The sequence below is a fragment of the Colletotrichum chrysophilum genome, assembly GCF_026319265.1.
Source record: "Colletotrichum chrysophilum strain AFK26 chromosome Unknown scaffold_14, whole genome shotgun sequence".
Taxonomy (NCBI): domain Eukaryota; kingdom Fungi; phylum Ascomycota; class Sordariomycetes; order Glomerellales; family Glomerellaceae; genus Colletotrichum; species Colletotrichum chrysophilum.
In genome coordinates, this window is record NW_026517301.1 from 253751 (window position 1) to 274156 (window position 20406).

General features: G+C 56.1%; 3 protein-coding genes across 3 annotated transcripts; 2 read left to right on the top strand and 1 right to left on the bottom strand.

Moving 5' to 3' along the window:
* Positions 1–182: 182 nt before the first annotated feature.
* COL26b_002759 (uncharacterized protein) lies at positions 183–2421 on the top strand (the record flags this gene model as incomplete). The annotated part of the gene is made up of 4 exons (XM_053175667.1): positions 183–332; positions 380–702; positions 756–1548; positions 1606–2421. The coding sequence occupies 4 exons, from the start codon at positions 183–185 to the stop codon at positions 2419–2421; spliced, it is 2082 nt and encodes a 693-aa protein (XP_053040376.1).
* Positions 2422–2751: 330 nt separating this feature from the next.
* Positions 2752–6014, bottom strand: COL26b_002760 (uncharacterized protein; the record flags this gene model as incomplete). Its single annotated transcript, XM_053175668.1, has 3 exons — positions 2752–3077; positions 3134–5819; positions 5901–6014. The coding sequence occupies 3 exons, from the start codon at positions 6012–6014 to the stop codon at positions 2752–2754; spliced, it is 3126 nt and encodes a 1041-aa protein (XP_053040377.1).
* Positions 6015–8000: 1986 nt separating this feature from the next.
* COL26b_002761 (uncharacterized protein) lies at positions 8001–13097 on the top strand (the record flags this gene model as incomplete). The annotated part of the gene is made up of 3 exons (XM_053175669.1): positions 8001–8931; positions 9257–12656; positions 12746–13097. 3 exons carry the CDS (start codon positions 8001–8003, stop codon positions 13095–13097), a joined length of 4683 nt encoding a protein of 1560 aa, XP_053040378.1.
* Positions 13098–20406: the final 7309 nt, after the last annotated feature.

Genomic DNA, 20406 nt, shown 5'->3' on the forward strand with positions numbered 1-20406 from the left:
CTGTAGCAAGCTTCCCCGCATGCTGCTGGGCAGCGCTTCCGAGCAAGCTTTTGCAAGACACGAACGCAGCTGCAATTCTCAAGATGGAGGGATAAAACCAGAGGCCATCCCCAGAGAAGGGAGAAAAGCTGCCTCGTTCCATCTGTGTCTGTACTTTGACAGCTTGGGGAGGACTGCTCAGCATGCATCTCACATCGAACCGCTGTCTCCTCGCGAGCACCCTGCTCGGCGCAGCACTCGCCTGCGCTCAGGACGACGATTCCCAGCAGGATCCGTACGCGCCCGTCTACGGCCAATGCCCTGACGGCCTGCGAGTGAGAGCTGCTTCAGAAGTACGTTATCCGAACGTGACGGTGACACATGTTCTAATGTGGTCCAGGGACTTTCAAAGCCGGAGTCGTCATGGAAAGCGAGCCGCGGCGAAAAGGTCATCCCGGCGCTGAGCAGCTACCTGACGTTGGCCAACATCGACGGCTTCAACGTCCAGGACTACATCCAGAAGCTCAACACCACAAGTTACCCCGTTGTCGGCCTTTCCGTCTCGGGAGGAGGCACGCAGTCGGGTGTCGGCGGTCTCGGCATCTGGCAGGCCTTTGACGCTCGCAACCCAGCTGCGGTGCAGGCCAAAACGGGTGGTTTGACGCAGGTCTTGTCGTACATTACTGGTCTTAGTGGCGGAGGAGCTCTCACAGTCAGCACCCTGTGAGGCTTCCCTATCTCTCTCATTTCTGTGGTGACTGACGTATGACTACCAGTGCCGCCAACGACTTCGTTTCCATCGCAGAACTCAGAAAGGCGATCAACTTCACCGTCGACTACACCAAGGGCAAGGATGACAACCAGGACCAATACCTTCAGGACATCTTCGAGGATATGGGCGCAAAGGCGGAGCAAGGCCTCCCCGTCTCCGTTGCTGATGCCTTTGGAAAGTTCTGGGCCGTCTATCTGCCAGAGAACAAGACATACGGCAATTTCTCCGATCTCACGGCTCAGAACACCGTCTTCTCCCGCGGAGAGGCGCCAATGCCCATCCTTGCCCTCTCCGAGGTCATCCCAGGCCAGTCGCCTAGCATCCAGAACATCATGTGGCCCGGCCGCAACGCCACCAATGGCTTCAACCTCACTTCCTACGAAGTCACGCCGTTCGAGTTCGGAAGCTGGCGCGGTGGCAGAGTGCAGGCGTTCATGCCAACCATGTACCTCGGCACGTCCATGTCGAACGGGACGGCGCAGAACAGCAGCGAGTGTGTGATGGGCTTCGACAAGTACACCTTCCTGCAGGGGTCTACGGCTGATGCTTTTGATGCCTGGTTCATCGATGACTGGTATGGCGTCCCGACGTTTGCGAAGCGAGAGCTGGAGAGCAGACAGACGGCTTCGAACAACATCACAGTGCCTCCTGGAAAGGAGGGGAACGGTGAAGTTGAGCTTGTCATCAATACCGCCCAAAACTTCAACCAGTCGTTCAACGACTCGCTATGGGCTACGTACCCGAACCCCTTCGAGAACATGAACCCAGCCATGCAAAACGTTGATAACCTTCTTCTGGTATGTCAATATCAATCCCTGAGAGACTTAGCACCAGCAGCAATCTAACAACCACAGCTTGATGGAAGTATGGCGGGCGAGACCAACCCGATCCGACCCCTCATCATCCCCGAACGCCAAGTCGACCTCGTCATCGTCTACGAGGCCTCCTCCGACTCGCTCATGTACAACTGGGTCAACGGCACGAACCTCGTCAACTCCGCCCAGTCCGCCGCCCAGGGTAACATCCCCTTCCCCAAGGTCCCCGACGTCAACACCCTCATCACCATGAACATGACCAGACAGCCCACCTTCTTCGGCTGCAACGACACAGCCCCGACCCCGCTCGTCCTTTACCTGCCCAACTCCCCCTGGTCCGGCTACATCAACTACACGTACACCAAGTCCTCCTTCACGGACAACGAGTTCGACCTCACCGTCGACAACGCCTTCCAGCTCGCGACCTACGGTAACGGCACCATCGACGCCGCATGGCCCGCCTGCCTCGCCTGCGCGACCATCCGCGGCAGTCTCGCGCGGCTCGGGATGGCGCTGCCGCAGCAGTGCCAGGACTGCTTCGCGAAGCACTGCTGGAACGGGATGATGTCGACGGCGCAGGTGACGGCCGATGATACGGATCTGGTTCTGAGGCTGAACTCGAGCTTGTCTTACCAGGAGTGGAATCAGACGTACTGGTCGAGCCAGACGAGTACGGGAGGTGGGAGCGGCGGCGGCGCCAGTGGTGGAAGCGGCGGTGGTAGCGGCACTGGCACGACTGGAGCTACTCCCTCTGCCTCAGGTAACCCCAACGGAGCGTCGAGCACAGCGGAGATTAGCAGAGCTGCGTTTGCCGTCACTGTGGCTTCTCTCATTGCCTTGATAGCTTTGCTGTAGATTAGTTTGAAAGTATGGGTGAGGTAGGTGCTCAAAGTGTAACGTAATCGAAAATAGTTGGAATCGAAAAGACAATATGTTGAGCGCCCGTCAGCGTAGCCAAAGCAAATGATGCAAGGCCGAGTCAAATGTTTTGGCAAAGACAACTTTCACGAGGACGAAGACAATGCCCTTGGAACTCTCTGGGTATTCTATCAAAAAGCATGCCTATCTGCACACACGCTCTGCCCCCCCCGCGCCCCCCCCCCCCCGACTCCTCCTCTTCGATCCATTGCTGTCATGATTTCCGCCCCTCATCATCCCCCTAGCTCATATACACATCTGACCACCTCATGTCCGGGGACTCCTGAGGAAGGAAACGACACCGCTGCAGTATCCAACAAGGTCATCAAGGCGACCGGCCTCCTTCTCCTGCAGAGCCTTCCACTCGCCCAGTGCCTCGAGGAGCGCAGGGTCGGCCATGACCAAGTCGAAGTGCAGCCTCAAAAACACCGTCATCCACGCCTGCACAAGCTCGTAGTCGCGACGGGCCGCGAGGCGACTCGTCAGCGCGCGGATGAAGTTCAGGAGACCACCGTCCTCAGGGCTGAGGGAGCGGAGCTCGAGATCGGCTGTGGAAGGGGAGAGGGTCTTGAGGTGGGTGATGAAGTCGTCGACTGGGACAAAGTTAGTTGGATCCGTGTCCTGAAAGGTCAGAAAGGGGAAGTCTTACAGTCGCCTGAAGCGGCACCGTCGATCAGCTTGCTGGTAAACACTTCCTGCAGCCGGCCACGTTCCAGCTTGGTGATGCGTGATTTTGATTTCGCGCCCTCGGCGTCAGGGGCGGCGCCCTCGATCTGGTTGGCAGCCTGCTTGCCAGCGCCGACGGACGGCAAAAAGAACGGCGCCTTTTCCGGGGCCTTGGGCGCCTCTGTCGGCTTGTTGCGCTGCTTGATGAGGTCCAGATGGAGCAGGGTCTGCCAGCGGCTCTTGGGCACCAGACTGAGCGTCGTGAGGTCGGCGCTGAGCTGGTCGACGCTGGGCGCGACGACAGTCTCGTCCTCGGCGCCGGCGTCGTCCTCGAAGGCGGCCTCCAACAGGCCCTCGTTGCCTTCGCCGGACGTTGTGGGGCAGGAGAGCACCGCAGCCTCCTTGTCTGAGATCTGGCGCGTCGAGACGTGTGTGAAGAGGGACTTGTTGGTCCAGATGGCGACGCCGAGCTCGTTCTCGACCGTGGCAGCGAGGTACTCGCCGGAGGAGGACATGGCGAGCGCGGTGCAGGGTTTCTCGAGGCGGATGGCGTCGATGAGGTGGCTGGTCGGGAGGTCCCATATCCTAACGACGCAGTCCTGGGAGGCCGCGATGATCCAGCGGCCGTCGTTGGAGAAGCAGAAGTCGTTGATGGCGCCCTGGCAGCCCCAGAACTCTCTGATGGTTCTCTTGGTTTCGAGGTCAACGACGCGGACGGAGTTGTCATCACAGGCGAAGGCCATCAGATCGTTCGCGGCGTGGTACCTGCACCCCGTGATGGCGGCCATCGGGGCCCAGTTGATTTGGTGCAGCAGCTTGCCTGTGAGGAAGTCCCAGAACTTGACCTTGCCATCCAGCGAGCACGTGATGACGTTCTTGTTCAGGTTGTCGACGACGATGCCGGTTACGGCCTTCGTATGCCTGCCGGTGCCCGGGGCGAAACCGCTGTCCACCTCGGTCTGAAGCTGGACGATGTTGTCCGCCTGCTTCAGTTGCTGCAGCTTCATTTGCCTGGCCTGCGCAGGAGTGAGTTTGGAAGGGAACCGCTGGCGGTGAAGTCCGGACTGCAAGTTGTACATGTCGACACCACCCTCCACTGAACCAACCAAGGCAAAGGTACCACACGGGCTCATCGCGATAGTAGACACGTTGGAACCGTCGCCTGTGGGGAATGCCCAACGGCCAGCCTTCTTGCGACCCCAGAACCAGGTTCGCGCCCAGGCGTCGTCCTTGTGTGCGGTGACAACACTCTCCCAGCCGGTCATGCCACTGACCTCGGCATCCTGCTGCTTCTTGTTATCCCTGCGCTTCTGCCAGATCGGGTGGTTGCCGGGCAAAGCACCGATGCCACCGTCGCGGTTCAGAGAGCTGGCGATGGCCGTGATCTCGGGAGCCTTGAGGTCCTCGAGAGTCGTAGTGGGTCCTCGCGCAAGAGCCTTTGAAGACAGGATACCGGCCTTCTTCGCCTGCTTGCGGATGTTTCCTTGACTGAGCTCGGTGCTTTGACCGTCGCGACGCATACTCCATCCCCATAGACTGCGATCCTGACCACCGCTGAGAAGCCACTTGTTGCCGGCGTCGGCGCCGTCAAAGTCTGAGGGCAAGAACTGCAAACATTTGACGGGAGCGGCGTGTCCGCTGCGTTGGTGCAAGATGCGGGGGACGGCTGAGAAGGGGGTCTCATCGAAGATCCAGGTCTTCAAAGCGTTGTCGCGTCCGCTGGTGACAACGACCGGCTGGCCGGGCAGGAACTCGATCTTGCTGATGCCTCCACGAACAAGAGGTCCGTCCTCAGATGGCGGGTTGTGGGCGCTCCGCAAGACACCCATGACACGGCCTCCGTTGTTCAGATCCCAAAATGTGACGTCTCCAGTCGCGGCCGTCGCAGTAGCCATGACACCATCTTTCCTGCCGTCATGGCCTGCTCCCATGCCGTCGGTTCTGAAGGAGATTGACGTGACCGGCTCGTCTTCGTGACCAGCCTTGAGCTGAATGATGGGCTTGTCGGTCAGGATATTCTGGATGACCAACGTGCCATTGGCGTAGGCGATCGCAAGGAGAGAAAGCGCGGGAGAGGGCTCGAGGCAGGTGACGGCACCACATTCCGGGCTGGGGGGGAGAACGGTGTAGATCAGCTTGCCGGTGCTGACGTTCCAGATCTCGACCCAGCCGTCCTTTCGGCCGACGAAGACCTTGTTCAGATACGTGGGCATGTTGGTGACGCCGCCCGTGATTTCGTTGCCACCGTTGGCACTGGCCATGGTGTGGAGGGTAGTGTAGTGCTCCATGGTTTCCGACTTCCAAACCTCGAGCCTCGTCAAGGCGCATCCAACAATCCACGAGCCGAAGATCAGGATCTTCTGAATGGGCTCGTTCAGGTCGGCAGGAACCTCGAGCTCGTCGACCTTCTTGCCTCGCTTGTAGGCCCAAAGACCCTGCTTCTCACCGGTCCTTCCATCGCCCCAAGCTGCGAAAACCTTGTCCTTCCAAGCGAGCGTGGCGGTAATATCGGCGGGGGTCTGGGGGCGAGTGACGAAAATCAGGTTGAGACCTCTCTTGAGGTCGTATGTCTGCAAGGCTCGGCCGACAGAGGTAGTGATTTGGAAAGTCGTCTTTCCCATGGGGATCGATGTAAACGGCGTGTTTGTGGGAGACACCAGGCCGACGGTCTAGGACAATGAGAGTCAGCCGGAGAAGGAATTGATGGTACGGCGTTGGTCGCGACGGCGACGGCGACGAAGGGGGCTTACGCGAAAGGGAGCGAAGATGCGTGAGGACTGGCGCAAAGCCGAAGAGGCCTTGGGAGCGACATCGCGCTTTTGTCGCTTGACCAGAGGTCCTTCTGCTGGCTCCGAATGAGGCATTGCGGCTGTGGAACTACACGTTACTTGGACACGGAGCTCCAGGATGCGGTCGTCGAGCACGTCGAAAAAATCTCCAGTCGCGGCCGAGCAACTTTTTCGATCCTTATCTTATCAGATGCAAGGGGTGGTTTTGCCGACTTTCAGCCGGGCCACCCCGCCCCCGCCGGATTGCTGGGGCCGGATACCGGAGCGATTCCGCAGAACCGGGCCACTATTGCAGGATCAATTCTGATGGACTGATGCATAAGCTATCAACTTCGTTTGGTAGTCAATTATACAATTTCAAATCACCGTGTGTTATTGAGTGTTCGTCTCTTGAAAGGCTTACGAAGCATGGCTCTCAGAGTCCACGAAACTGAACACTGTGCTCTGTCGGGCCAGTCTGTATTCAGCGCCTGGCTGCAGTCAGGAGGCATTGGCAGCTTCACTGGCGGTGAAGACTCGGTGAACCTATCCTGGCACGGATTGATATTCCATGTGGTAATAGAAACGACTGCCCCTGATACTGACGACTTTCTCCAGCTCAATTGGTACTGGCCGTTGAATGCTAGCAACAATCTTCAGATGGTAACTAAGCAGCTGGGCCGTGGCCTCGACGGCATGCATTTCGCAAGGCATGGTGTCATTTCGTCCAGTCTTTGGGCAACCTTAGGCGACTAGGAGAAAGCGAATTGCAAAAAGCACCCGCACCGTCAATGGAAGTGCAGGTGTCAAACGCTGCGTTCGGCATTGCGATTCGCCGGAAAGCGTAGTTACTATGCATAAGGTACCTAGCAAGCAGTTCGTGTTGTCAGGCGCTGGCTGCCGGAAGCGCTAAGCAAGTGTCTTAGGTACAAGCGTCGTTTTGACCACACAACGTCATCCTTGGTCTTGCAGCGTGGTCTTTGCGACGTCTAGAACTTTTTGCCATTGCCCCTGCCCCTCCTTGCTGCATGTTTTTCAGTGTGCGTGTGTGCCCTCCCATCTTGGCAGCCAGCTTCTAGAATGGCCTCCACGTCTGCTGGCATTCGTGGGCGGCGGGTGCTGCCTTTTGTGTGCCGGCAATGTCTTAATCAGTGGGTGGGTGCATCACGTTCGCAGCAGGATATCGTCGTCGTCGCCTCTTGCAAAGATACCTACATGGGGTTTTACCTCGGCCTGATAATGATAAACCTGGGCAAGCTGAGCTGAGCTGAAGGACAAGGCAGGGTCCCTGTTGCAATTCCGTCTTCCCTTTGCTGCCCAATGAAAGGGGAATTCCGGGTGTCTGGTCGCTCCCTCTCCCTGCTGTCACGCTGTCACTCTGCACCTCCAACAACCTTTTTTGGTCTGGATGCGACGGCGACTGCGACTGCGACTGCAACTGCAACCGCACGCCCTCGAACCCCAATTGCTTACCTCTTTCTTCTCCAACTCCAACTTTTCCTACTGGCCAACGTCCTTGCAGGAAAACCTGCCAGTAGCCACTGACTTCATCACCCCACGAGGAACCTTCGTCGCGCTTTAAAACCTCCCCGGGTCATCGTCAGGTCAATTCGTCGCTCCAGCCCGGGTCGCCGCATTGCATCGCACTGAGCACCATTGGCCACGCGGGACAAAGAGTTCAAGCCCACGCACGCAAAATCAGCAAGGTTCTAGCGTCCAAAAATCGAGAACTCTCGAGTCAGCAACAACCCCCATCCTGCCTGTCCTGTCTGATCTTGTCGCTGCTCTTCTGGAAACATGGACCGACCAAATTTTAACACCCGGCGATCTGTAGATAGCGCTCGCTCCTTTGCTGCTCCTGCTTCTCCCGCTGCCACGCCTGCCTCTCCTCTCGGACAGCCGCCCTCTTCGCCTTCCCATTCCTCGGTAAACAACACGTCCACCTCTGCCGACCTACCTCTGCGATCCAGACCCGGCCGTTCTGTCTCCCACTCGCTCAATCTCCCCTCTTCCGCCAGCAGGAAGAGCAGACATGCTGAGCCAGGAACAAGCGACGCCCACTCCGCAACCGCCAGCCTCTCCATGCCCCCACCCTCTTCTGTTCCCTTGAAGAGTCCTCGATCCTGTCTCTGCCGCAGCCGTCGCGAATCCAATAACTCTCTCGAGGCCTGGAGCGACTCCGCTCTGCAGTTCGCCGACGCCGACGAACAAACCGATACCCCACGCCTCATGGCTGGACCCGGCCACCAGCAAGATCCCACCGCCCCATATCGTCCCCTCCCGGAGCCCGCCCTCACAACCCGCAATTCTTTTTCTTCCGAATCGGAGCCCAATAAGCGCGCTTCCGTCTCCAGCGTTTTCTCTGTATACTCGCTGGCCTCGGCTCGTGGCGTCGTTTCCTCGTCTGCACCTGGCCAAGTCCAGTCACAATCTTCGGCCGCCTCTACCAACGGCTCTGACGGCGGCGCTGCTCGTTCGGTTTCTGGAATCATGTCGTCCGGCAAGCCTGTCACGAACGCCTCTCAGCCAGGCGCCGAGGTCTCCAACGTCACCGTCACCACCTCGTCCACTGCACAGAATGGCACCACCGCAGCATCGGGCACCCACAACCTCACGGCGCGCGAAAACCACAACCACAACCACCACGAGCTGATTAAGCGTCCTCATCGTGACCACCACCGTCCCCAGCCTACCCGATCCCGTAGTAGAAACAAGCGGAGATTCAGTGGAAGCACGGGCGCCAGTAGCCACAGCCCCAGCAGCGACCGAGGACCCTATCACAACGGAAAGGAGAAAGAAGAGGGTCAGTCAAGAGAAACAAGCGCGCCACGTCAACGTGTTCCGACAAACTCTAATACACCTGCAGTCAAGCCAGCTCCCTGGGGTGTCATTGGAGTATGCGCGTTGGACGTGAAGGCTCGGAGCAAACCCAGCAGGAACATTCTTAACCGTCTTATTGCGAATCGCGAGTTCGATGTGGTGGTATTTGGCGATAAAGTCATCTTGGATGAAGGTAAGAGCAACACCCTGTGCTGGAAAATGTGTAGGTATGGGACGGAAGCAAGAAAATACACTGGACCAAAGAGAAGGGAAAACACCACCAGAAGAAATTGCGCAGAAAGGGAGACCCACGAAATTTAAACGAGGACTGTGCTGACATTGTTTTTCCTACCAGAGGTTGAAAATTGGCCCATTTGGTAAGTAATTCGTATGCCCTCCCGCACCGTAAGGCTCGGTGAGCCGAAACAGCATAGCTCCGTTCCAGACGACAACAGGCCCGTTCAAGCGGCCATGGCCATTCCGGTCGCGCCCAACCGCTTGGTAATCTTCTACGGTAGTTCTCTCACTAAACTTTCTCAGCGATTATTTGATCTCCTTCTACTCGGATGGCTTCCCACTGGATAAGGCTATCGCCTACGTCAAGACCAGAAAGCCGTTCTGCGTCAACGATGTTCCCATGCAAAAGATCCTTTGGGATCGTCGTCTCTGCCTGAACATCTTGGACCGCATCAATGTGCCAACCCCGAAGCGAATTGAGGTGAACCGCGATGGTGGGCCCGCGATTCTGACTCCAGACACGGCCAAGCACATCAAAGATATTACGGGTATCGCCTTGGACGCTGAGGAATTGGGTTACAACCGCTTGCCTCGAAAGGTTGAATTGCTGGACGACGGCGACATTCTCAGCGTCGACGGTGCTTTACTCAAGAAGCCATTTGTGGAGAAGCCTGTCAGTGGTGAGGACCACAACATCATCATCTACTTTCCCAAAGCGACAGGTGGTGGTGCGCGCAGGCTTTTCCGCAAGATTGGCAACAAGAGTTCTGAATACGACCCGGAGTTGAACGTTCCTCGTGCTATTCTAGAGCCAGAGAACAGCTACATCTACGAAAAGTTCATGCGAGTTGATAACGCCGAAGACGTCAAAGCCTACACTGTTGGGCCCAACTACTGCCACGCCGAAACGAGAAAATCCCCTGTTGTTGATGGCGTTGTGAGACGTAACACACATGGCAAGGAGCTTCGATATGTTACCGGTCTCAACGCCGAAGAGAAGGAAATCGCCAGCAAGATTTCCACCTCTTTTGGCCAGCGAGTTTGTGGGTTTGACTTCCTGAGAGCCGGAGGAAAGAGTTACGTGATCGACGTCAATGGCTGGAGTTTCGTCAAGGACAATGACGATTACTACGAACATTGTGCCAGCATTCTGAAGGAGGTCTTTGTCAAAGAGAGACTCAGAAGAGGCGGCGTCACTTCTCCTGCACCTTCCCCGTCTCCTTCGGAAATCACAGATCCATTGGCTTCGCGAGGCAAGGAGAAGGAATCGCAGCCAGCATCCGCACCGCCGACTCAGAACAAATCTCTGAGCAACATGTCGACTGCCTCCGAGAAGCCAACAGAGCCCAAACCTATACCCACGAGCACCCCTCAACCAAAAGCAGACAGTACTTTGGCATCGACAGTAACCAGCTCCTGCACCAGTCCAACACTTCCGCCTCCGCCTCCAATCGTAGACCCGGCTGTTGCAAGCGTCCCATCCGCCACAGCATGCGCAACACCCTCTGCGACACCCTCACTGCAAGGCGAGGTTCCCGCACCACCCGAGGAGGCGCCGGCTCCGCCACCGCCGAAGCACTCCTGGAAGCTTAAGGGTATTGTGTCGGTTATACGCCATGCTGACCGTACCCCGAAGCAAAAGTACAAGTTCACTTTCCACACAGAGCCTTTTATCGAGCTGCTGAAAGGACATCAGGAGGAAGTCCTTCTTATTGGCGAGGCGGCCTTGGCGAGCGTCTTGCAAGCTGTCGACGTTGCAATGAGGGCTGGTGTTGAGGATCGTCAAAAGCTAAAATCCCTCCGTAACGTTTTGGTCAAGAAGGGTGGCTGGGCGGGCACAAAAGTTCAGATCAAACCCATGTTCCGCAAGAAGAAGACTGAAGACGTCGCAGTTTCTTCTGGAGACGAGCTAAACCAGGTACTCAAAGAAGGCGTTGAGACCGACTTCGCAGAAAAGTCCGAAGTTGAGGACAGCGCTTCAAAGGCGGATAACTCTTCTCCGTCGCGGAAAGCGCCGAAAAGACATGATTCACTCTCTGGTGTTACCATGTCACGCATCACTGCGGCGGAAGAGAGTCTTGTTCTGGATAAACTCCAGCTCATCGTCAAATGGGGCGGCGAGCCGACTCACTCCGCACGGTACCAAGCACAGGAACTGGGTGAGAACATGCGCAATGACTTCAATCTGCTCAACAGAGATGTTCTCGACGAGGTTCATGTTTTCAGCAGTTCTGAGCGTCGTGTCACCACTAGTGCACAGATCTGGGCGTCTTCCTTCTTGGATCGCAAAGATCTTCCTGAGGACTTCATTACCATTCGCAAAGACCTTCTCGATGACTCCAACGCTGCCAAGGATGAGATGGACAAGGTGAAGAAGAAGCTGAAGGGTCTACTGCGCAAGGGCAACGAGAGACCGTCTCAATTTGCCTGGCCCGACAAGATGCCAGAGCCTTCAGAGGTACAGACCCGTGTGGTCCAGTTGATGAATTTCCATCGTCGGGTGATGCATCACAACTACGCAAAGCTGAACAACGGTAGCGCTGTTGCTTCGCTCAACACCCACATCACCAACCCTGGCTCTGAGAAGCACAATGGAGACGTATCGACATCCGTTAGCTCAACGTCGTCATCATTGTCCCAAGCCAATGCGATCAACACTATTCAAACGCGTTGGTGCTGTGGTGAAGACGCGGAGCTTTTCCGGGAGCGTTGGGAGAAGCTTTTCGCGGAGTTTTGTGACGGAGAAAAGGTCGATCCTAGCAAGATTTCCGAGCTTTACGATACGATGAAGTTCGATGCTCTGCATAATCGGCAGTTCCTGGAATGGGTCTTCACGCCGCCTAAGGCTATGCTAGAGGAAGAATACGGTGGCGTCAAGGACAAGGATACCAAGGCCACGGAAAAGACTTCGGAGGAAGGGAAGGCGTCCTTCGACTCCAGAGAGGACAAGCGGGAGGTTTCGGGATCTAGTGACAAGGCGGATAACAAGAGTGAGGCGAGCAAGAGCTCGACTTCCGTCAGACGCATCTTCCGCCGTCGTTCGTTCCTGAATGGCTTACGACACAACGGTGAGCAGGCCGCTCCCGAGCAATACTTTCATCTGTACAAGGGCACCACCCAGACCAAGGCCAAGACGGATGCCCGGTTCGAGCCGCTGCGGGAGCTCTATCAGCTCGCCAAAGTTCTTTTCGACTTTATCTGCCCACAGGAGTACGGCATTTCTGATAGCGAAAAGCTGGAGATTGGTCTCCTGACGTCGCTGCCGCTGCTCAAGGAGATTGTCCAGGATTTGGAGGAAATGCAGGCATCCAATGACGCAAAGTCATTCTTCTACTTCACCAAAGAGTCCCACATTTACACCCTCCTCAACTGCATTCTCGAAGGAGGCATCGAGACGAAGATCAAGCGCAGCACCATTCCCGAGCTTGACTATCTCTCGCAGATCTGCTTCGAGCTGTACGAGTCCGAGATCAAGACGCCCTCCAACGCCCCCGAAGGCGGGGAGGAGCAGACTTTTGCGTATAGCATCAGGATCACCATCAGTCCAGGATGCCACGTCTACGACCCCCTGGACGTGCAGCTCGACAGCAAGCACAGCATCAGCTGCGCGCCGCGTCGCAGCTTGACACCTCACGCAGACTGGATGCATGTGATCCGCACGCTGCGAGCCAAGTTTAACCAGTAAGTTACCACAAACTTCCCGCGGTGGCGAGCTGCTCCTATCCGCGTGCCCGCTTGAATGATCTTCCTTTGCTAACAACCGTGTGCAGAGTTAAGCTTCCCAAGACCTTCCTGGCCATCAACCTATCGGACCTCTTCTCGTTTGAAGATCATGAGAGAAGGGAAAGTGACAGCGAGGGCCTGGAAATGAAGTCACTGAGGGCCAAGCCAAAAGCTACGGATACCGCAACGGTTGCCGCGGAGGATACGGGAGCTGCACTGGCCGAAGAGATGGTTGCTGTTGGAGAGTGTCTCGGAACAGCGTCGATCCAGAAGGAGAAGCAGGAGGAGGAGGAACCCGTTAGTCCCGGAACCATAGTCGAGGTTCCGACTCCTTTGGTGGTTCCCGACACAGCATCTGAGTCGACTACGGAGGTGACTTCGCAGGAGACCACGCAGTAACGGGCGGCAAAACGTCCCGACTCTTCTTCGTGGTCCAGTATATAGACGGCATCACGCAAGATGGCAAAAGTAGATTATGACAGAACATGCCCAATACCAACAACAGCATTTGGATAACCGCTTTGACGCGCACTCTGAATTCCTTGGCAGAGAGCACGCGCGGCACGAATGAAGTTGGAAAAAAAAAGTGCAACGTCATCGGTGATTTTCGCCATCGTTACTTCGCAGGGAGTATGGCAAGGCGAGAGAGTGTGACGCGCCGAGCCGTCAAGCGTTAGTCGACCGGATGAAAGCTATCCATGGTATCATCACTTTTTCTTTCCCGGGGTGAGAGTCTAGACGAGGGTTTGGGTTGGGTTCAGCGCACATTGCACACCGCAATTCCGGGATTCAACCCTAGTGAAGTTTGGTTGAGATGGCAATGGCAACCTGGTAAACTTGGTTGTGCCGACGGTGACTAACCGCCCCGGGATCTATGTTGTTCTCGGCTCGAGAAGCCACGGTTCAGACAGGAGAAAGATGAGCCTCGGATCAGGACAGACTGCGTCGACGAAGAGCGAGTTGGTCCGAATGGGGATCGACTATGGCCTCTCGCCGACATCCGAATAAAGCCAAGCAGCGGCAAGGGTTTCAAAAGGGAGAGCGACACGGATAGGTGATGTGCCTAGGTAGTTCGCTTCGTGTCGAGCGCATGAAGAACTGTGTGTTCCCCTGGCGTTGCCGAATTTCCTGGCTCTGATTAAAGACGGGCGGCAGTTACGACGGCCATGACTTCAGACGTTTTCTCTGCTCCCCTGTGGATCCCCCATCATGCCAAAAATATTCGGTTGGATCAGGCAATGGCGAGATGTGCGCGCCGGACAGGGGGTGCGACCCGTGAGGCCACGGACAGGCTGAGGATCCCCGCAACATCGAAATTGCTGGGGGGCAAGGTGGTGGATCGGACAGTATCGTCATGGTGCACAAGTCCTTCGCCCATCGTCTCATTCAGGTCATTCAGGAGGAGTTTGCCGGATACGCCTGGTGTTCTATACCCCTTAGCTTCGCCGAGGTCATGCGGCCGTTGTCATTGTGGTTTTGTGTGTGAGCTTTGATGGTGGGGTTGGAGATGCCGTCCTCCTTATAGCGGAATAGTGCCCTTGCAGGGGCTGGCTTCGGATCCGCGAACATGGCCATGGAGGGATTTGGGATCCATTCTCGCCTGCATCTTCTCCGGCTTCGAGAAGCCTATTAACGCGAGGGCTTGGGCCTCTCTGAAGTAGGAGGCGGGTCTTGTCTGGAGCAGCCCCTGTGAAGGACAATTACCAACGGAACGGGGCCAGCCCCATCAGGGTGTTTCTCGCGCTCCGGGCGGGAACGAAGCCAGCTGAGATTCTGACGACGCCATCGTATTGTTGCTGCCAGGGTTCTCGATTTTGAAATGTCGAGCAAAAGTTGGCGTGGCAGGAAACGTGGCCTCGGCTGTCACCGGCATGATACTATGGCCATTACGCTCTGATTGTAGCGAAATAGCGTTGGTGTTTTCGGGTGACCAAAACCTATGTAGTAGTGAGTTTAGAGCCGTTCCGGTGACATCCGACAGCAACTCCGACAAGACGATTGCAAACTGCGGAGCACATGAGGAATGGTTGAGATGATTGGTCTCTCAGTATCATTCAACAAGCCGACGCTGTCATATGTGATAGTTGATGGCAGAGGCATATGTGTAGGTTTGCCGTTTGTGAAAGCCACGACCCTGTCCTTGTTGGTTGCAACTCCAATGGGAAAATTACAGGCAATATGATTGGCCCTCGTCGACTAGGTAGGTCTCATGTCGATATGAGAATCGGGAATGCTGAAAGCCAGCCTGGACGGAGCGGAGACTCCTGGTTTCGTTCGGCGTTGTACGGGTGTTCTGGAGAGCGAGTTGAATATCTCAGCAAGCCTTCGTGAGTGACGCCTTTGTTTGAGGAGGCCCGTCAGCATCAGGTGCAATATGGCGTGGTCTCGAGAATGGCTGTTGCTGTTGAGATGCTAGTGGTGGAGTCTATCTGCAAACGGGGAATGGCAGGCGGGCTTTAACACCACCAGGACTTCCTCTATGCCTATCTATGATAAGCAAGGTCCCCACAGCAGGTGTGAACTTTGGTGCGGAAGAGACCGCGTCATTGACAAGGCGGGACGGGTTGGCATCCCATTGTTGGAGAGATTGACCAAGGTGTTTGTAGAGGATTTTGCGACGTGCAAGTCGAATCCTGCGCGTGTGATGGCGCGAATGTGGAGTTTGCGAAGTGTGTTCTGGAAGAACAGCAAATGAACGTTGATCTTGGTGATGGGAGGGTCGCGAGAAGAGATTTCCACCCAGAGATGAAGGCGTTTGATTTGATGCTGCTCAATGGCGGCGGATAATTGCTTCTTGCAGCGAGGTGCAGCGTTGGAGGCTGTATCAAACGGTGAAGGTGCGTCTGCACCCGGACCAGTAAGTCACATCATCTGAAGGCCGGTCGCTGGTTGGGCAGTCAGCTGTGGTGCAGCAGGGCCTTCTGGCATTTGACCGGCACTGCTCTCGCTTGGTCAAGATGGTGTGAAGCTAATCATCCCAACTTCACCGAGTGTGGCTCTCGCCAGGGCGAACATCGAACCATGGCCAGGACCCCATGTCCGTTGTGGCCGGTAGGAAGGGAGGACCGCATCTTACCGCACTGCGGTGAGGGCAGTTGACCATCGGCGTAAAGGCATACACAACCAATCAACAGCTGTGCGTGGCCAGAAATTATTTCGTAGATGGGAGCAATTCAATCGATTCCGAGGCTCGAATGGCTAACCGGAGTGACGGATAGGGTGGGTAGCTCGGGGCATTGGGACCGAAGGGCGCCTGGAAACCGCCCGTAGAGCCAGGCGGGAGCAATTTAGCGGTTGTCCAATGATGTGCGCTCAGGGATGCTGAGGACTTTGGGTGCTGAGGTTCGAGATTAGAGGGTGTTGGATCATAATGATAGACGTAAGCTTGCTACTCTGCGAGATGAGGTCAACTGTGGCACCCGCCCATGGGATCTGCTTTGGTGTATCGGTTAAGACAGGGAATGCCGTTGTTGACAAAATGTGAGAAGCTTACTTCCACGTAGACCACCGGCGTTTTGGAGTCCGGTGAAGACGGAATTGCAAACAACGTAGTTGGTCGAATGCAAACGAGGGCGTGGATGCCCAGGGCTATCGTTGGGTGGAGAGTTCCAAGCCCGCCCGAGAGGAGGCAACAAAATGGGTTGGCGCCAGGCCAGGCCAGGCGTTGTCTCGATCCGTCGCGAGACGACGGCATGGAAGGCAGCCGCATTGCGGGCACTTAGGGCACCTACCTACCTTAGTGAGGTAGGTACTAAGCAGGTAGGTTGGGGTGGTGGAAGGGAAGGAGCGGCTCGCCCGCCCTGTATCACCCTCCATCAGCTTGTCCGGTCAACCCTGCGCTTTCCTATTCCAGACGAGATATGTAAGTCGGTACCAGGAAGGCAACTTCAAGCCGCGCCTGCCCTGCAACGACACTGACCGAGCTTACGAGAAAACAACCCAAGGCAGGCAGAGACGTCGGGCCCTCATCTCTTTCCTCTATTCGTACCTGCCTTACCTTACACATCAGACAGCCGAACAGTGTGTCTTCAAGGTTCTTTATCCGAAGGCACTGTAGGTCTTTGAGAAAGAACCAATTCCTACCATCGACGTGGACATGATGAGGCCAGCTGCCTGCCTGCCTGCCTCCTCTCTCTTCCCAGGTGCACCCCCTCGACTTCTGACGTTGAAGTAGGCGCTTTGCAGGAAGGCGGGTGGGCCTGCCGCGCTTCCAGTGTTACCTCAACCTAGGTAATGTAAGCAGACTCAGGTCCCTTTCAAACGACCTGCAGCACTCCAAGTCCCGCTCTGTCCATCCACATGACATCCACCGCACAACCGGCATCGTCAGCGGCCTCGCCAAGCCTCTTCTCCATACCCAAAACTGACCTGCCTCTTGCAACTGCATTACCGACAATTTCCTTTCTCGCTTCCATATCCAATACAAACCACGCGCTCGGGATAGATGCTACGAATCTCCCACTGCTTCTCGCCTCACTTGTCTCCTGGGGGCCGAAAAGAGACAACATCGGCAACGCCTGTGAGGTTCGAGTGCGCTTTCCGATGCCCAAGTCTCCGAAGCCCGCTTAAGGGATCCCAGATGCCAACACATCGGATGGGGATGTGCACATGGCTTGCTCCAAGGTCTCAAGCGACAACAATCAGATACCTGGCTTCCTGCAAACGCAATCGTGCCATTGCACTCTCGCACTCTGAGCACAACCACCTCCACCACCCGCCCACTTGCTTCCGTCCACAATTCCAGAAGCTCCAAGTGGGCCGTGGTGAACTGACTTTGGCATGGGCCAGGCTTTGATCCCAGTATCAAACGGCCGCCCCGGCCTTTGTTCGCCAGCTCGGAACGACAACCTATTTGTTTGCGCCAGTGCCGGATGGGGTTCCTGCAAGCCTTGACAGCTGTTTCAACAAGGGCTACCCACTGCCACCGGCTGTCTTCCCTTACGAATAGACTCCGGAGCCAGCTCCTGCTCCTGCTTCTGCTGCTGCCTGTTATCCGTACTTATCAATTCTTCGACAAAAGCAATGTGAGCTGTTGGCAAAAGCCAATCCCCCAATGACGAGACGAGGGGCTCCTACGAGGTTGATTTGAGGTTCCCACTACTACGCTCAGTATCCGAGGTTGTCGCAAAACGGAGGTTGTGCCCGCACCAGCCGTCACTGAGCTCCCGCCTATCCTCCCAGCTGTTGCAATGCCCGCGCGGCCGACCAGAAGCGCAGACAACCCCTGCTCTCCAACACCGTTCGCCCGACGGCAACTTGCCAATACCTTCCCGAGTGTTTGAATTCGCGCGCATCAACTCATCGACACATGGATCTCGACGAACGACGTGCCGGCCGTCGGCTGCGCTAAGGTCACAGATTTGCATCCATCGCAACCGTACTATCGCGTCGTCGCCTCAGACAATTGCTCACCTTGGAATATGGTGTCAATCAAATCGTCAACCAGACAACTTCCAATCAAAGCCCTCCGATCATTTCCCCGCCAAGCCTCACTCCGGGTACTGGATGCGCGCGATCTGGTCTGGCTCGTCAAGCAAAGGAGGGAGGGGAGGGATGGAGGTTGCGTAGGAAAGGGAAGGAAAAGGAAAAAGGAAAAGAGGATCTGCCACGCAATGGATGGGCGGCCCCATATCCCCTGCAAAAACCTGCGGCTTTACCTCGATGCGGTCAAGACTCAACGGCCATGCTCACGACCTCTTTTCCATGTCCTTAACTTGAGGATATTAAGTACCACCTCATGATACACATCGCACGAAGCAAGATTTTCGCTTGACAGCGATGTTGTCTTCTGGAAGAAAGTGAGCAACATGGGTAGACACGGCAAGCAGGCATCGTCGGCTGTACAGCCCTTCATCCGCTGCCTCTTTTTTTGCCAAAATATGCCAGCACTATGGCATCCTGGTACGGATACAGAAAAGTCGCTTCGCTTGCAACACACCTGTCTCTGGGTCTTGGCTGGGGTGCTCCCCGCACATGGATTGCGCAACTTGGGCGCTCTCCAGAGCGCCTTGAAGTACGAATACATGCAGCATCGCCGCATACGAGCGAGCTTCGGACTTAGAGAGCAAGATGGGAAACATACTCCATCGAGACCCCCAGGGCCGCTGGCATGAGCGGACAAGGGAATGATATTGTAGATATTCTGCCCATTTAGCGGCCTGTCGACGTTGCATCATGAGCCGCATCAGAGGTTCGCAACAGCCCAGACTCGTCGTCGGAAAGCTACACCGTTACACTGATGCTTGCGCAGCGGAAAACCAGGTTCGTTCGAGAATCCCGCGTGGACGGCCGCTTTCAGTGCCCGTTGCCCTCAGCGCACACTTGACTGGACAGACTTGGCACCATGACTGGGACGGTACATCCGGAGGCCCGGTCGTACTGTAAGGTACATGATCCACTTCCAACATCAGCGGGGCCATGGGTGATTTCTTCCATGGACAAATTACTCGAGCATCTGAGTGTTCTCTTGCCCCAGACTTTGATCAATGGTAGTTTGCGAAGGGGGAGCGTTTCGATTTACGACTCTATTTCCGTCGTTTGTTACTAAGAACTGACAGCTACCAGCAGCGTGGAGAAAAAGCATGGACTTCTGGGCCCTCTGTTACATGTCAGAACTTTGACCCGCGCCACGCAACCTTGCCGCCGGATCAGTTCCCCTTCCAAAGTCAAACAGACACTATTTGGACCAATCCCTACAACCATGGACAAATATAGCCTGGCAGGCTAGGTCTTGGGGAACGAGATGCCTGATAAACGTGGGCGTGAAGCGGGGCATGGCGATGGGCTTTGAGAGCAATCCGGATTAAAAGTTGTCCGCGTATGTCACGGCGGCATTAAAAGGCTTTCCCAAAAGTATTGCGTTGCGGCTCTCACGTAGATCGATACTGAACGACAATCAAAGCCACGAGGCCGCAAGCCAGATCACTTGCTGCTTGCAGAGAAACCTCCGGCGACCTGGGTGTTGGGATCTGGACAGAAAGCCTAGCGAGGTTGAGCCGAGCAGAAAAAACCAAGGCATGATCTGATACGAGAGTGCACTTGGTGGGCGGCAGCTGCCACGACTTGGAAGTTCACGATCTACATTGGTGCAAGAATGGAGGCAGACCCTTGCCGTGAGGGGCCAAAAGAGCGTAGCGGAAGAGGATGTGCATCCGCGAGGTGACTTACAACACGAGGGTCCATGCAACATGATGCGGTCTGTTAGCCAGCAAGAGCACATGGATGCAGGAGAGCATTATGGATCTGCCCTATCATTCGGTTTTGTCATTGAGGTCCCTTGCTGCCGCGCCGCGTGTGGACCGCGAGTTGTGGGCCGTAACACGGCATGGCATGGGAAGGGGGGCGTCGGCATTCGGCCGTCTAGCACTAGCAGGCATCATGAGCAATCTTCGTCATTACGGTTCAAGACCTTACCCAGGAGGAGGGCAAAGTAAGACAGGCGTGGACGGCGGAGTTGACCTGGGCCGTCCAAGACATGTGGCCACGAGCGAGCGGGCACCATCCATCCATCCCGTTGGCTTTCCATTTCAGGGCTGCCGGGAGATGTGGATGGAAATGGTCCAGGTACCTTGGACGACGCCAGGAACCCAACGTGCGGGCAAATTGGCTGAAGACAAGACGGACCGGGCTTGGACGGTTCGTCAAATAGGCATTGGGCATGAGATCCATGCCAGAGAAGGGCCATTGAAACGAGCGGAAGAGTGAAGTG